Below are 17,728 nucleotides of genomic sequence, written 5' to 3'. Positions count from 1 at the left end.
AAGTCACTTCCCCCTGTTTATCTTAATCCCCAGAAGAAGGAAATGGCAAACTATTCTAGTATCTCTGCTAAGAAAACTCCACCAAAAAGAAATCACAAAAAGTCAGACAGGACTGTATAACAACTATAAACATTGTACCCATTTTTCAGGTGAGAAAACTAAGGCTCATGGAGATTAGGTGATAACCAAGTTCTTAAATGTGAATGGTAGGACACAAACCAGGTCCCACCTGACTTTGAGGTACAAGTCTACTTTCCCAGGAAGGCTAATCCTCTCACAGGAAGAATATGAGATAATTATAAAGAGTTACAATGTCTGTCCCTGCCCTCCTGGATACACATGGGAGACAGAGAGCTAGAACAAGACATATGCATATATAGGAAAGGAGGGAGGAAGGGAGGGAAGGAGAGGGAAAGGGAAAAGAAAAAGGAGAGAGACAGAGGCAAAGAAAGAGAAAGGAAGAGCAGAAAAGACAGAAAGTGAGAGGAGGAAAGACAGAGAGACGGAGACAGAGAGAAAGAGAGATAGTGTCAGAAAGGGACAGAGACAGAGAGAAAGGAAGAGAGAGAGAGAAAGGAAAAAGGAGAGAGACAGGGAGAGAGAAAGAGGGAAAAGGAGAGACAGAGACAAAGAGAAAGAAAGAGACAGAGACAGAGACAGAGGAGAAAAGAGAGACAGAGACAAAGACAGAGGGGAGGAAGGGAAGAGAGAGAGAGATTAAGACAGGGAGAAAAGGATGAAAGGAGGGAGGCAAAGGACTAGTTAGTTACTTCATTTTTTTTTTTTCTAATTCAATTGCTTTCCATGTAATCAAGGAAGCAAGACCCTAATGACGCTGAAAACCCTCCTCAGTGGAACAAAAGCCATGGAGGGGAGGCCTCCACGAGTGACTAACTAACAGGATCCTTCTTGTTCAGACACTAAAAATATGAATCAAAACATTTTCGGCGAGTGCACAAGTTAAAGCAACCCCCCACCCCCCAGGATGAAGTTGAACTTGGAGGGGAAGGAAACAATCTAACATTCATCTTCAGGCACACAATGAAGCCCAAGGAGGGGGATTTCACTCTGAGGATATTGACAAAATCACCTTCAGTTTCATCTGGCCTCCACCTGAGCTCACTCGGCCCCCCCCCCCCACCTCCCCTTCATTCCCACTAGCCCAGATGACCACAAACTGCCATTCGGAGGTAATTAAAAACACCCAAACTTAATCGGGCAGACTCCTCACCCAACGAGAACTGGAACATCATAAAAATCCCTGGAAACAAGGGAAATACAAAATAAACAAACAAAAAAGAAAAAGCAAACAAAAGAAAGCTTTCCTAGGAAGCAGAGAGATCTGGCTTCCAGTGGTGCTTCTGACACTTAGGCTGTGGCACAGGTATGCTATATGTGCCTCGGGAAACTCCCCAAGACTGCACAACCTCAGTCACTTCAGCTGAGTCTGACTCCTCATGACCCCATTTGGGGTTTTCTGGTCGGAGACCAGAGGATGTGCCATTTCCTTCTCTGGCTCATTTTACAAATGGAGAAACTGAGCCAAACAGTTACTTGCCCAGGGACACACAGCTAGGAAGTGCCTGAGGCCAGCTTTGAACTCAGGGAGATGAATGAATCTTCCAGACTCTGGAGCCTGGCACTCTATGCTCTATGGTGCCCTCTAGTCGCCCCCTCTAAGAACTGGCACTTGGGGAGGGGATCCCCAAACAGAAGAAATCACACAGGCTCTACCCAAAAAAATAAAGTTGCAATAACTAGAAGCCTAATTAGCCTTCTAAATTCTAAAAGCCTAGAATAAAGCTGTTCAAGCTGCAGTAATAATTCTTTTATAACAATCACAATTGCTAAGCGAATTATTTAAAACCATACATAATCTGAATTGCTCGGTCAACAAGAAACAACAAAAATATAATCTGTGAGGATACATTTTCTTGAAGCTAAAGGCAGTTCACTCTCCAGTTTATGTTTTCATTCTTTTAATTCTTTCAGAAATGAGCAAGGTTTCCACCAATTTCCTTTAAGAAAAACCCTTCCCAATGCAGATCAGTGTAAGACAAAGGCAGTTATGCATGGAAGTTAACATCCCAAGCAAGCATACTGAATATTTTAAAGGAGACAGGAAAAAGCAGAAGTCATGATGAGTTTCAAACACCAAGAAAAAAATATTTTAAGAAACGAGACCTTTAAAAAAAAAAAACACTACTAAAAATGCTGACTTGTGGGTAGAGTTCATGTTATTTTTCAACTCTTCATCCCAGCATCTGGCACATTGTAATAAATGTTTATTCAATTGAGCATAAGTATAAACCCTACTTATTCAGGTCTTTATGTTTTTCTTTTGTTGGTCAGGTGTTGGGGGGTGAGGGTGGGAAAGGGAATTTTTTTGAACCAGGGTAAAAGAAACACAATTTACTGCAATTGAAATTCAGACCAGAGAGAGCTACTCTAGTTAAACATTGTGTAAGCTTCTCCCACTTGTCAGAATTCACTTATAGTAGGTTTTTAAGATAAATTGAATGTAATTTCACAAAAAAATAAGTATTTACAACTTTCTAAGTTAAACTCCTTGGTATCATTTTTTAAAAATCCTCATATTTAAAAAATGAAATAACACAAAACCAAGGAGAGGTAGGGGCTAAAGGAAGGCATGCTCCAAAAATGTTATGAGCAATTTTTTTTCATTTATATAATCTGGTGTTTCTAGTCTTCTGGTATTCTCTATAAACAGTTACAAAAATCAATATTTTCTGTATTACAGTATTCTTGTGTAAACTGGTAAAATAATCTGATAATGGTTCATCTTCATAAAAACAAAATTATTTAGCTTTATTTTTACAGCAAAGAGCAAACTTCCTACAATACTCAGCATGATGCTATTTTCATTTTTGTTTTGCTTGGATTGTGAATTATTTTAAAATAACATTCTAAAAATTCAATATAGAGAAGAGTCTTTTTTTTTCATCATCCATTTTACAAAACAGCTATTTACACTTTGCAGACCATCTGCATTATACAGTAGTGCTCATGTGATGGTTTTGACTTAGCACGGGGAGGGGGAAATGTCATCTATCACTGTCTTACTGACATAACTATCATCACTAACCTCCAGGAAGATTTCTTATTGAACTTATAATAGCTAAGGCTCTAAATTGGGACTTCTCTCATAGTTCAAATCTCCAGTCAACTTCTGCCCAAATGAAGTTTACATTTTTTAAATCAGTTGAAAACGAACCTTCCAAAATCCATTTGCTCCTCAATAAGCATTAAAGAACATAATACATGAGCTATTTACTTCTAATTCCTCCCCAAATCCCATTTCCTTATCCTCAAAAATTGTGAAAGCAGCAAATCTACACATGAGGAAAAAAAAAGTTCCCTAAAGATACCACACTAAAGGAAATAAAAATGTTACTATTTCTTCTTCCAAGCACACACACACACACACACACACTCACTCACTCTCTCACACACACACACACACACACCCCTTTCTCTCTCCTCTCTGTCTTTCTGTCACACACACACACACACACATACACAGAGACACACACACACCCCTTTCTCTCTCCTCTCTGTCTTTCTGTCACACACACACACACAGAGAGACACACACACACACACAGTTTCATCCACTACCTATTGAGTTTCTTAATAAGGAGAGAAAAAGGAAAGACAAGCTCCCTACCTACACCAGAAGGAAATGACTGATCACAGACAAGGAGAGGTGATGGGAAGAAAGCCAGGGATACCTTTGCTGAATGCTTCTGACTGGAGTCAAGGGTTAAGGGTAAATGGGAATGGGGAGGAAAGAGCCAGATTCTTACAAGTCCTGGCACTGCCAGGGACCCTTGAGAAGTGATGGTCTCTCCTCTGACTGTTTCATTTTCCTGAGGAGGCCCCCAAGGGAGGAAGTGGCAAACGAAGCACTGTCAGAACCTGGGAAAAGCTCTCAGCCTGTCGTCCTCGTACTTAAAGAGACTCAAAACCGGAATATTGGTGAGGGAGCCAGGTCTTGTTAAGGAAAACGCCGCAGTTAAAGTAAGAGCTAATTTCCCAGGAGCTGAAGCTTTAAGCCAAGGAGTTGGTGGCGTGTTGGGGAGACGCCGAGCTCCGGGACACACACAAGGCCACCCGGCACAACAACAGATGCGGAGACAACTCGGAAACAAGGGACGCGGACCCCCGGCAAGCACCCACGTAGAGAGAGACAGGCTGAGACATATCTCCACACAAAGGCTGACACACGTGCAGGCAACACAGCAAACACAGAGAGAAGCACGTATACAGAGGCATACACCAAAAGTGCCCCCCACACCACCCAAGGGAGAGACCCATAACGAGGGAGGTGCGCACCCCCCGAGGCAGAGACCAGAGAATAAGACGTCTGCAGAGCAGTACACCCAGAAGCGGGATCCGGAGGCAAAGTCCTCCGCAGGGTTCAATTCCCTCCGCAGGGTCAGATCTCCACCCTCCAACACACACACCCAAAAGCAGATGCTCCCGAAGGGTGACATGTTTCTGCAGGGGCAGGTACCCCCGAAGAAGCAAATGCAGCATCCCTTCCCCGCCCCCCCCCCCGCAAACGGATGCCCCCGACGGGGCAAGTACCTTAGCAGAAGCCACTGCAGATGCCCCGGACGGTCAAAGACCTCCGCAGAGGCAAATACTCCCCCCAGGCAAAGAGCCCCACTTCGGTAAATGCAGCCCCCCCCCCCAGATGCTCCCGCAGAGTTAGAGACTTCCGCAGAGGCAAAGGCGCCGAGGCGCAGACGTCCCCGCAGGGTCAGACACCCCGCAGAGGCAAATGCGCCCCAATAACGGCGAGGGCACCCCGGAGGCAGAGGCCCCCCGCGGGGTCGGCAAACACGCCTCCGAGGCAGATGCCCGGCAGGGTCCCAAAGCCCGCAGAGGCTGGCGCAGCCCCCGAGGCAGATGCAGTCAGACCCCCCGGGGGCAGCTGCGCCTCAGGGGCACGTGTCCCCGCAGGGGCGGCCGCAGCCCGGGTCCGAGTCCCCGCAGGGGCGGCCGCAGCCCGGGTCCGAGTCCCCGCAGGGGCGGCCGCAGCCCGGGGTCCCGCACCCCGCGGGGCAGCCCCGGGTCCGAGTCCCCGCGGGGGCAGCTGCCCCGGCTGCGGAGGGTCCCGGGGGGCGGCGCGGGCTCACCTGGGCTCGGGCAGCACGATTTTCTTGCTGGCGCGCGCCGCCGGCGTGGCCTTGCTCTTCTCCATGGCCATCAGGTAGCTCACGTCGGCCAGCACGGCCTCCAGGTCCGCCATGTTGGCTGCGGCTGCGGCTTCGGCGGCGGCGGCGGCGGCAGCGGCGGCGGCGGCTCGGGCTCCGGCCCCGTTCCCCCTTCCCGCCCCTCCCCCTCTTTCTGCAGCCCGCCCCGTTCCTCCCTTCGGCCCCTCCCCCGAGCTCGCTCCCGCGCGCGCGCGCCCCCGAGCTCGCCAGCCCCCGGCTCGGCCCTCCGCCCTCCGCTCTCAGCGCCAGCCCCGTCGAGCGGAGACGCGAGGGCTGACGGGCGGCCGGCGGCCCGGGAGGGGAGCGAGGAGGGCGCGCACCGCGAGGCCGACGGCTCCCTCCCCGGCCGCGCGCCACGCCCGGCGACCCCCCGCCGCGCCGCTCCGGCCCGCGTCCTGGGACCCGCCGCCGCCGGCGTCGCGCTGCGCTCGCGCTTGGAGCCCGCTCGGGGGCGCCCCTCCCTCGCTCCGCCTCCCCGCCCGCCCGCCCGCTAACGGTCGCAGGGCGCGCCACCCGCCCCGAACCCCGGGCGCTCCGCTGCAGATGCTGCTGCGGGAGCTGCTGATGCTGATGCTGCGGCCGCGGGCGCCGGCCCCTCCCGCTGCAGGGACCGCCCCCGCACACACGCTCACACACACAGACACAGACACACGCACACAGACACACGCACTCACACACACTCACACGCACGCACAGACACGCACACAGACACACTCACACATGCACACACACGCACACAGACACACACTCACACGCGCACACACAGACACACGCACACACGCTCACACACAGACACACGCGCACATACACACGCACACACACAGACACAGACACACGCACACACTCACAGACACATGCGCACTCACACACGCACACACAGACACACACGCACACTCACACAGACACACGCACTCACACACACACTCACACGCGCACACGCACAGACACACGCACACAGACACACTCACACACATGCACACACACGCACACAGATACACACTCACACGCACACACACAGACACACGCACACAGACACATGCGCACTCACACACGCTCACACACACAGACACACGCACACAGACACACACAGACAGACACGCGCACTCACACACGCTCACATACACACAGACACACACACACGCGCACACAGACACAGACACGCACACGGACGCACACACACAGACACACGCACACATACACACGCACAGACACAGACACACGCACACAGACACATGCGCACTCACACACGCTCACACACACAGACACACGCACACAGACACACACAGACAGACACGCGCACTCACACACGCTCACATACACACAGACACACACACACGCGCACACAGACACAGACACGCACACGGACGCACACACACAGACACACGCACACACACACACGCACAGACACAGACACACGCACACAGACACATGCGCACTCACACACGCTCACACACACAGACACACGCACACAGACACACACACACAGACACGCGCACTCACACACGCTCACACACACACAGACACACACACACGCGCACACAGACACACACACGCACACGGACGCACACACACAGACACACGCACACATACACACGCACACACACAGACACACGCACACAGACACACGCGCACTCACACACGCTCACACACACAGACACACGCACACAGACACACACAGACAGACACGCGCACTCACACACGCTCACACACACACAGACACACACACACGCGCACACACACACACACACGCACACGCACACACACACACAGACACACGCACACACACACACGCACAGACACAGACACACGCACACAGACACACGCGCACTCACACACGCACACACACACAGACACACGCACACACACACACACAGACAGACACGCGCACTCACACACGCTCACATACACACAGACACACACACACGCGCACACAGACACAGACACGCACACGGACGCACACACACAGACACACGCACACATACACACGCACAGACACAGACACACGCACACAGACACATGCGCACTCACACACGCGCACACACACAGACACACGCACACAGACACACACACACAGACACGCGCACTCACACACGCTCACATACACACAGACACACACACACACGCACACAGACACAGACACGCACACGGACGCACACACACAGACACACGCACACACACACACGCACAGACACAGACACACGCACACAGACACATGCGCACTCACACACGCTCACACACACAGACACACGCACACAGACACACACACACACAGACACGCGCACTCACACACGCTCACATACACACAGACACACACGCGCACACAGACACAGACACGCACACGGACGTACACATACACAAGCACAGACACGCACACACAGACACGCACACGCACACCAGCCTGAGAAGGGTCCGGAACTAGAGGGGACCCTGGAGGCGAACCGCCGCCCACCCCAGGAGAAAGGACCGGCCCAAGGTCAGGGCATCTCCGCTCCGAAGCCCCGAGGAGCCCGTGAGGCCGTCGAGGCTTGCGCGCCCCGGAAAACCAGGCAGCCAAGGGGAGGGAACCTCCTTACCTGTCTCGTTGGGCAGGCCCAGGAAGGTGAAACGGTTTCCCCGCGATGGCCCTCTGGCTAATGAACGCAAAGACGGAGTGAACGTGGATAAGATCCAGTCAACAAGCATTTATGAATCACTTTGTGCCAGGCGCCGTGCCCGGCGTCCTGGGCAAGGCCAGAGGCCAGCATGTAAATACGTACATATAAAACTCACACAGAGTCGGTGAGAGAGGAAAAATCTTGCAGGAGAGATTCGGGCCGCGTCTGAAAGAAAGTCAGGGAAACTGAGGCAGGGCGTATTTCAAGCATGGGGGCAGTCAGTGTTCCGCGCACACACACTTTAAATGTCCAGTTCAAAGAGATCAAATCTATGGAGGGGAATAAAGCGAAGGCCAGAAATTATAGACTTGAAGCTAACAGAGACCTTAAGACACCATGGCTCTAGACCAACATTCTCATTGTACAAAAGGGGGATCACAAACCCAAAGGGGGCTCGGAAAGGGATGTTGATAAAGTCCAAATGGTTTCTGATTTACTCTAGGTTGCTCTGCTGAGTCCCCTACCTCCTGCAGGAACAGCTCAGATCCTGAAATCTTAATCAGCTTGGAAAGTGACCAGTCTTGACAACGTTTCAGCGCCCTCAGTTTCTCTCCCATCTATTTGCAGGGCTGGAAGGCAGGCAGGACACCGAACTCCTCCCTTTACAGAGGCTGGCCCAGCTATCTTCCAGCTATCATCAGCTCCTCTGCTTGATTTCATTCTCCATAACCATCATGCCCCTTCCAGCAGCCCCCTTTCCTCTCTCCTAATTGACTTAGAATTAGAAAATCTGAAAGGTCATCTGATAGAAAGCCCCCTTGGCTGAGAAATGATCCCCTCTCTCCAACAAAGCACTTCGGCCTTGCAGAGGGCTCAGAGATCTCCAGACAAATCTGAACAGATTGAGGCATGTCACTATTATTTAAATCAAGCCTCTTTAAAATAGAGGCAGAGCATGGTTTGCCTCTGCTTAGGTGTGTCCCGCCCCTGAGATTTCTCCCAATTTCAGTGGCGTTAATCTAAGAGTGTTTAGTTTGGTTGGTAGGAGTGTCCTCCTATCCTAGTTGCTATCACTGGAGTTTCCTGATCCTAGTGAAGGTAAGAGAAAAAAAAAAAAGAGGAAAGGGTAAATTTCAGAGTATCTGAATGACAGTCTGAGAAAGACTGGTGGTCATTTTAGAATCCAACTCCTTATTCTTTGTCTCCCTTCACAGTTCAATCTGTTTATTTTTTTAAATTAATTTTTGAAGAAATTCTTAGACATCACCCGCGGGTACAAGTATTAATCAATTAAGATTCATGCTTGTCCAGTGCAAACAAGTAACTCTCTAAAAACTCTCAATTCAATCTGGATTTTAATTAAAGGCACAAATTCTTCCCTCTAGACTTTTTTTTTTAATTTGCATAGAATTGCCAAGTACTCAGTGCCCTGTTCTCTTTCTTTTTAACAACTTAGTTATTTTAAAGAGAAGAACAAGTTTATCAGAAATCAAAAAGGCCCGGGGTTCAAATTTTAAATGTTTTGTATCTCCTAACACAGCATCCTACAAATTAAGCAGGATGAATCCAGAGACCCTTAGTCTGGTTTTGCTCTGTGCCTCTGCTGCCCCTCCCCACTATTACAATCACAATTGGCTGGTTTTATCAGCTATTGCTCAAGCTCTAGGAGCAGCTTTTGCGTGGATGGTGAGCAGAAAGGGGTGTGGAAAGGAGGAGTGTTGGATTTGGCTGGGCGGGAATACGCTGGAATGAAAAACATGGACCGAGAGAGGCAGAAGGGGAGGGAAGAGGAAAGAAAGGGAAGGGGGGAGAGGAAGAAGGAAGAGGAAGAGGGGCAAGGAAGAACGAGAGAGAGAGGGAATGAAATAGAGGAGAGAGAGCAAAAAATGAAGGGGAAAGGAAGAATGAGAAGGACAGAGGGAGGTAAAGAGAGAGACAGAAGGAAGAAGAAGGAAGAAAAAAAAGGAGGGAAAAGGGAAGAGAGAGGGAAGGAGGAGGAGAAATGGAAGAGATAGAGAGTGAGCAGGAATAAAAGAAGAGACAGAGATGGGAAAAAACAGGATATGCAAGAAAAGAGGGAGGAGGAGAGAAAGGGAAGAATAAGGGAGACAGAATAAGATAGAGAAGAGGTGAGGGAGAGAGAAAGAGAGAAACCACATTACTCATCTACTTTTTTGCATAGATTTAAGAACAGATATAAGACAGATTATCAAGGACTTTCAGACACAAATATTTCCAGGAAAGCAGTATTGAGAACTTGTTTTATTTTTAGCACTTTATATATTAGGGAATTAAGGGGTACTGTGGATAGAATCCCAAGCCTGAAAGAACCAAGTCCAAATCTAACCTCAGATACTATCTGTTTTTAGGCAAATCCTGGGAATAATAATATTATTATAAAATGGGGGTAATATTATTTACCTACTTCATAGCGTTGTTGTGAGGATCAAATTTATAATATACCTAGTACCACACCTGCGTACAGTAGATGCAAATGTTTATTCCTATCATCTAATAAACATTGTTTATTACTATTTTTATTGCTATTTTGTTTATTACTATCGTGATGTTTATTACATTTGTAAATGTTTATTTCGATTATCATTACAATATATTTTCACATACATTCTCTCATTTGACAAAGCAACCCTCTGAGACAGCAAAGAACATTTCTGTTCCCTTTAGGGTGACATAGTTAAGTAAAAGAGTTCTGTTTTGAGGTTTCTTTCTATAATATGTTAGTAATACATTTTTCTCACTATATCTTATAATATTTTCCCTCCTTATATTGCAGAGCTATCAGACCAGATTATCTAATAAATGCTTCCTCCAAGCCTGAGCAGCAGGAGCCCAGGATCTTGCTTGTCACCTCAGCTAAGAAGATTAATCATTTTCCTCCCTTTCCCATTTCTTTCTTCAGATTTTTCTACTTTGCTCCTTTTCTTTCTCATGTCAAGTCAGTCAATAAGTCTTTATGCTCCAGGCTCTGTGCTAAGAGTTGGAGATAGAAAGGCCAGTCCATGACCCTCAGGAGCTCACAGTCTAAAGGGTCAAGACATATATTGACCAAATCAGCATTTCCCTAACTAATATGATCATGGAACACTTGGACACATGAAATATCAATACATTTATGGACACAATCTATAAATGCTGACCAAGGATAAAATTAAGTCTGTGATAATTCTGAGGTTAAAAAAAATTAACAATTTCCATATAGAATTTGGTGGCAAGAATAAGTGTTTTGGCACATAAGTAATTTCTGGTATAATATTATAAAGAGTTAAAAATATCCGTCCCTTATTTATGTGGCATAGCACAAGACTCGTTGATTGTGAAATGCTAGACCATCACTCATTAGTCATTCCTCAAGATTAAAAACCTCTTCCCCAAAACAAGAGATTGTTATTATTAGAAACCAGGCCTGACAAAGACATTGAAAGTTATAAATACCAGCAATTGCCCTTAGAGGAGAGAAAACAATTAGTCCAACGTTTTGTCCTTCACCCTTTCAAAGAAACCTCCCCACCCTTTAAGTCAGATTACACCATTCGTTATTCATAAGTGCATAGACCAAAATCTCACAGGATGGGAAGGACTTAGGGGTTGCAATCTGCATGTTTGCAGGGAGTATCCCTTTGGATGAGATCACAGCAACATTTGAGTAATCTGCTTTTCCTGCTGAAAGTGATTGAGTTCCTGGCTGTTGTCTGGCCCCCCCCTTCTCTTTCTCTCTCCTGAGCTTCCAAACTGCATTTTGTGCCTTCCTTCTAATACACAGATGAACAAAAGAACACGGTAATAGCTATGGAGTCATAGCAAACTACTTGCTACCCATCAACACACATACCCTTACCCTAAGAATAGTGAATGTTTCAAAGAACCAAAGAAATAAATAGTAATTGATTGGTATTAATTTAATTATGCTTCCTTTGTAAAATAATTAACTATGAGTAGATGTAAAAGGCTTCAGAAATCTGCTGTTTCATAATACCTAAAACTGTTCTGCTTGAAGTGTCCTGAGAAGGGCAGCATGGTGTGTTGGGAGGCACCTAAGTAGCACATTAAATAGAGGACTGGGCCTGGAGTCAGGAATACCCGAGTTCAAATCATGCTTCAGATACTTACTAGCTATGTGAACCTGGCAAGTCACTTTACCCTGTTTCCCTCAGTTTCCTCATCTGTAAAGTAAGCTGAAGACTGAAATGATTTTGCCAAGGAAATCCAAAATGAGATCACTGGTTAATAGTAATATAATAATAATATATCTAAAGATCATTGATTAATTATGTCTATAAAATAATTGATTGTAATTACTTAGCTTAATATCTAAACATAACGTGTTATAACTGATTTTAAATAACATTATGTTTAATCATTCATTAAAAACACCATTTGGAAATAAACGTGTGTGCTGCTATCATTTTCAGTTGAAGAGTTAGACACATCTGAAATGACTTAATCAACAAAATGGTATGGTGACTAGCTCTGGATTCAAATCCCACTCTGGAATATATTAACAGTATGATCCTAGACTAATCACTTAATCCCTCTGTATCCTATACAAGCCTCTAAGGCTATCTCTTGTTTATGCCCTATACAAGTCTCTAAGGATATCAGTTGTTTATATCCTCTGCAGGTTTCTAAGTCTATAATAAGTTGTCTATACTGTATGCAAGTCTCTAAGGCTATAACTTGACAAGCAGTTGTCAAAGGTCATTCATTGGTGGAGGGATTTTCCTGACTTAGGAATTCCCTGCACAGATGAAATCATAGGTCTGGATGGAAAGGTTTTGAGGAGAGGGGGGAGAGAATCGATTCACTCTTATCATCTGGAGATGTCTAAAAATTTATGGCTTCAAGAGGGTTTTGTACAAAAATCGATGCAAAATTACATTTGACAATAGCTGAAAGTTAAAAACTTACTGAAGTACTTACCTTATTTTAAGATCCGAAACTGTTTGTTGCCTTCTCTTAATAGCCTAAAATAGCTCAAGAATAAAAGCTAGAAATGTCTTAGGAACTTTGTTCAATCATTTAAAAAAAAATCAATATGAAGACTTGAAAGTAAATCTTTAGTGCTAAAATACCAGGAAATACAGCAGCCAGATATCTGTAAGTTAATGTCATATTATCTGAATTAGTCCCTTAGAAAGGAAATTTGATTTTTCTTTTAAATAGTGCTATAGCTATGTCAGGGAAATAGGCTTTGATCTCTTTATATTTTACTATTTTATTTCTTGATATCACTTTTTTCTATAGACAACCTATATTTGTATGTGTTGTCTGAGTAGCAATGACTTCCTTCAAAAGACAATATGTTATTGTCTTGATCTCTAATTCTACTTACTGTTATTTAAATCAGAGAAATGATCTTTGCTGTCATTTTTCCAGAGAAACTTTTCATTGTAATCATATTGAAGTCAGGAAGACCTGAATTCAAGTGTGGCTGCAGATACTTACTAGCTGTGTGACCCTGGGCAAGTCACTTCACTCTGACTCAGTTTCCTCATCTGTCAAATGAACTGGAGAAAGAATGGCAAACCATTCCAGTATCTCCAATAGGAAAACCCCAAATGGGTTACAGAGTTGAAATGACTAAATAACAAAATGGTATAGTAGATAGAAAGGTGACCCAGGTAACTATGCTTTCAACTGCAATGTATAAAATGATTCAAAATCCTTTACGAATTTTAAATTTTTCTAATTCCTAAAAATAGCAGAACAAAAGAATATGAAGGAAAAGTTCTTAAAAGAATCACAGTTAATGATCACATAAAAGATTGCTTCCAATTGCCATTAATAAAAAATCTGCAAAGCAAAATATCTCTGGGGTTCCACCTCACAATTAGCAAATGAACAAAGGTGATAAAGGGTAGGAATAGTCAGTGTTGGAGAGACTGTTGGAAAGACAGTATGTGAACTGGTTCAACCATTCTGAAAAGAAAAGTGGAATTATGCTAAGAATGGAACTAAATAAAATGTTCCTAAAGTTTTAATAGAGAAATCCCATTGTTGGATATATACCCCAAGGTCAAGGGTGGTCAAGGATGAAAGAAAGATCCAATAAATGCCAAAATATTTATAACAGGACTTTTTGTAACAAAGAGAAATGTAAATAAAGATGTGTTCAACAAGGGAAGAACTAAGTGCATTATGGTACACGAATGGGATGGAACATTGTTGCAATGTAAGAAAAATAAGATGAATACAAAGAAGCCTGCAAAGACTTGTATGAACGGATACAAAGTGTGCAGAACTAAGAACACAATATATAGGATGATTCCAATGATAAAAATAAGAACAACAGCAAGTTAAGGAACTGAAGGCTATTTAGCAAATTTGACCAACCTTCTCCTAGACGAGTAAAGAAGACTCTCCCTCCCTCCTCTCTGCCCCTCTTTTTCAGCATGAGTTTCCTCAACTCGGCCAAGCAGGAAGTCCAGAGGTGGCCACACGGGGGTCAGATCCCAATATAGATCAACATGGAAACTTTGACCTGCTCCATTTTTTCTGACCTGGGCTGGTTCATCCCTCTTCAACAACCTACTAACTCCCCACTCCTCAGGATTCCCTATATTCTGTAACATTATATTCTCAGGTTCATTTTATGTATTGTTTTTTGTAATTGCCTTCTTTCCACCCATCACCCACCTTTTTTTTTTTTTTTTTTTTTTTTTTTATCCATTGGAAGTTGGATCCGTATCTGCTGTGTCAGGCACTGTTCTAAGTGCTTTACAAATATCTCATTTGACAACAACCTCTGGAAATAGGTGCTATGATTTTCCCCATTTGGCAGTTGAGGAAGTTAAGGCAAATAGAGATTAAATAATTTACCCAGGATCACAGTTAGTACATGTCTGTGGTTGGATTAGATCTCAGTGTTTCCTGACTTCAAGCCCAGCACTCTTCATTGCATCATCTAGTTGCTAGGTAACAACTCTGGATAAGGGTGGGACATATTTGTAAATAAAGGTGGTGTCAAACAAAAGATATAAATAACTTTTTTAAGTTAGGGGGATGCTTATAAATTGGAGAATGAATTATGTATATGAATAATGAATAAATATTGTAATTATAAATTGCAATTAATTATGTATATGAACGTAATGAAATCCTGTTGTACTAAAAGAAAAAAAAATTAGACAACTAGATGGCACAGTGAATAAAGTCCTGGAGTCAAGAAGACTTATCTTCCTGAGTACAAATCCAGCCTTAGACATTTACTAGCTGTGTGACCTTGGGCAAGTCACTTCACCCTGTTTGCCTCAGTTTCCTCATATACGAGATGAGCGGGAGAAGGAAATGGTGAAGCACTCTAGGATCAAGAGAGCCTCAAATGGAGTCCCAAAGAATCAAAAACAACCGGAAAATGACTGAACACCAAATAAGAAAAGATGCAAATGATAGTTTCTCTGAAAAAGAAGTTTTGTATGAAAGTGAAGTGAGTCAAACTAGGAGAATAATTTATATTATGACAACATTGTAAAAAATGAACAATTTTGAAAGACTTAAAACTCTCATCAACACAATGTCCAATCCCGATTCCAGAGCACCAGAGATAAGGATTCAAGATCTCTAGAGAGAAGATGGTCTAACCATGCAAAATAAGGCACATTTTTGGACCTAGACTCTGGAGGGATTTGTTTTGCTTAAATAGGTTTCAAGGGTTTTTATAGGGATGGGGAGGGTTTCTACAGAGAGAGTAAGAAAAAAAAATAGTTATTAGTTATTTTTGTTTTTAAAAATTTATTAAAATTGTGTACCAGTCTTGTAATTTTGTCATGGTAAACGCATGTTCACTATATGTCTATATGGGTCCAGTCATGCATGTAAACAAATTTTATCAGTTGAACCCTTGAAAAAAAAATCCGTTAACTGTGTATAGTACATATGTAACACTATAGTCAGTGGTGAATGATGCTACTCCCTAAAGTGATGCAAATATTACTAAAAATAATTTTTTTTAAAAAAGAGCTCTCAGAGCAGGTCTCAGGAGACCCAAACCCCAGTCAGAACACTATCTCTATCTGAGTCATTTTGTGACCTTGAAGAGATTCTTAAACCCCTCTGGGCCTTGTTTCCTCTGTAACATGAAGAAGATGCCTCTCTTCCTTGTCCCATTTAACAAAATCTGCTCTCCCAAAGAAATCTGGTTTCAGTCACTTGTCTACATCTTAGTGGGATATTAAATTCCAGTGTGTTTTTCTCTTTATTTTATTTTTTTGTTTTGTTTTCAAGAGGCAGTTGGGATTAAGTGACTTGCCCAGAGTCACACAGCTGGTAAGTGTTAAGTGTCTGAGGCTGGATTTGAACTCCGATCCTGCTGACTCCAAAGGCAGTTCTACTGCACCATCTAGTTGCCCCTGGTGTGATTATTTTTTTTTTAAATGTGGTCTTTTAAAACTTTTCTCTAATTGTAGTTGGAAAGGTTTTGCTCTGGTTTAAGGAATTTCAGACATTGGGGAACAGGTGAAAACCTTGTTTTATTTTATTTTGTTTTAAAAGGGTTGTTTGGGTTTTGTTTTTTTTTTAAGACAAAGACTCCCTGTACCCCAAACCTGCCACTAGACCTAACTAAACCTTGATTTCATTTAGGTACCGCAAATCTAGACCTCAATATTTGGTCTACAACTTAACAATACTTGTCAACTCCAATGGGTACTTAAATGCATTAGTGAGTTAGAGAATTTGCTAAGTCCCAGGCTAAATCAAGACAACCGACTTATCACTTTGTGAGGATTTGCAGGTGAATTAATAAGCATTGTGTCTATTCCATTGAGTTAACACCAGGATTCCAACATCTCCCTCGAGTTATCACCTTGTTTCAAGTTCTGGCTCCTGACAGTTGTTTAGCCTGGTGCTTGACACCTCTCTAGTTCAGTACATGTACTTAACATAGTTCCCCAGGCTTGCCACCTGTGATAACCGGGTATATAACAGCCAGCAGGACTGGATGAGATTCATTCCATCTTGGATCAGGTTCCTGGTGGCTCTCCTGGCAACCGAGAAGCTCGGAGAGAGAACTAGGGAAGACAAGCAGACTGACTAGAGGCAGAAGTACAAGCCTTTGGACTCAAGATTCGTTCATTCCATCCCGGTGCTGAGGACTACGGGAACAGGCTGGAGGTGGAGAAGCTGGAGCTAGAGGAATTTCTGCTAGAGCTCGAAGAGGAGACGCTCCTCCCCGGGACCCCTCTGGAAACCTCCGGCAGTCAGGAGGAGGAGGTAGATCCAAGCCTGCTCGAGGACGATCCGGGGAACGGCGCTATGGAGGACTCGGAGCTGGATTTGGTCAAAATCCGAGCAAAGGAGATGGAAGAAGAGACCCAGAAATTGAAGGAGCTTCAGAAGGAGGCGGAGAAACTGCTGAACATGAACCGAGCCCCGGACAATGCCGGCCCAGCGAGAGTGTCCATCCAGCAGAAGATGGAGGCTGACTCTCGATCCATCCATGTGGGCAATGTGGACTATGGTGCCACGGTACAAGAGCTGGAGGAGCACTTCCATGGCTGTGGGCCAGTCAATCGAGTGACCATCCTTTGTGACAAATTCACTGGCCACCCTAAGGGGTTTGCGTACATAGAATTTTCCAATAAAGACTCGGTGAAGGCGTCGATGGCCTTGGACGATTCTCTTTTCCGAGGAAGACAGATCAAAGTGACACCCAAACGGACCAATCTGCCCGGGATCAGCACCACAAATCGGGGTTTTCCACTTGCTCGATATCGTGCCAGGGCCACTAACTACGGTGGCCCACGCTCTCGATTCTATGGTGGCTTCAACAACAGATCCCGGGGCCAAGTCTACAGGGGCCGGGCTAGAGCGACGTCATCGTATTTCCCTTACTGAAGAAAAAAGTGTGTATTAGGAGGAGAGAGAGAAGAAAAG

At 44.9% G+C, this 17,728-nt stretch overlaps 2 protein-coding genes across 2 annotated transcripts in view; one reads left to right on the top strand and one right to left on the bottom strand.

Annotated features, from left to right (window-relative positions):
- The window catches only part of GRK3 (G protein-coupled receptor kinase 3), a 183,471-nt gene extending 178,138 nt beyond the window's left edge, over positions 1 to 5,333 (bottom strand). The window contains exon 1 of the mRNA XM_031948769.1: positions 5,166 to 5,333. Within this exon, the coding sequence (XP_031804629.1) occupies positions 5,166 to 5,278 (113 nt within the window). The 5' untranslated portion in view covers positions 5,279 to 5,333. The remainder of the gene's footprint in view (positions 1 to 5,165) is intronic.
- A 4,064-nt stretch (positions 5,334 to 9,397) lies between these two features.
- LOC100913313 (polyadenylate-binding protein 2) lies at positions 9,398 to 17,689 on the top strand. Its single transcript, XM_031948756.1, has 2 exons — positions 9,398 to 9,523; positions 16,919 to 17,689. Exons 1-2 carry the CDS (start codon positions 9,398 to 9,400, stop codon positions 17,687 to 17,689), a joined length of 897 nt encoding a protein of 298 aa, XP_031804616.1.
- Positions 17,690 to 17,728: the final 39 nt, after the last annotated feature.

The sequence above is a fragment of the Sarcophilus harrisii genome, chromosome 1 (assembly GCF_902635505.1).
Source record: "Sarcophilus harrisii chromosome 1, mSarHar1.11, whole genome shotgun sequence".
Classification (NCBI taxonomy): domain Eukaryota; kingdom Metazoa; phylum Chordata; class Mammalia; order Dasyuromorphia; family Dasyuridae; genus Sarcophilus; species Sarcophilus harrisii.
This window is presented reverse-complemented; position numbering and strand designations above follow the sequence as displayed.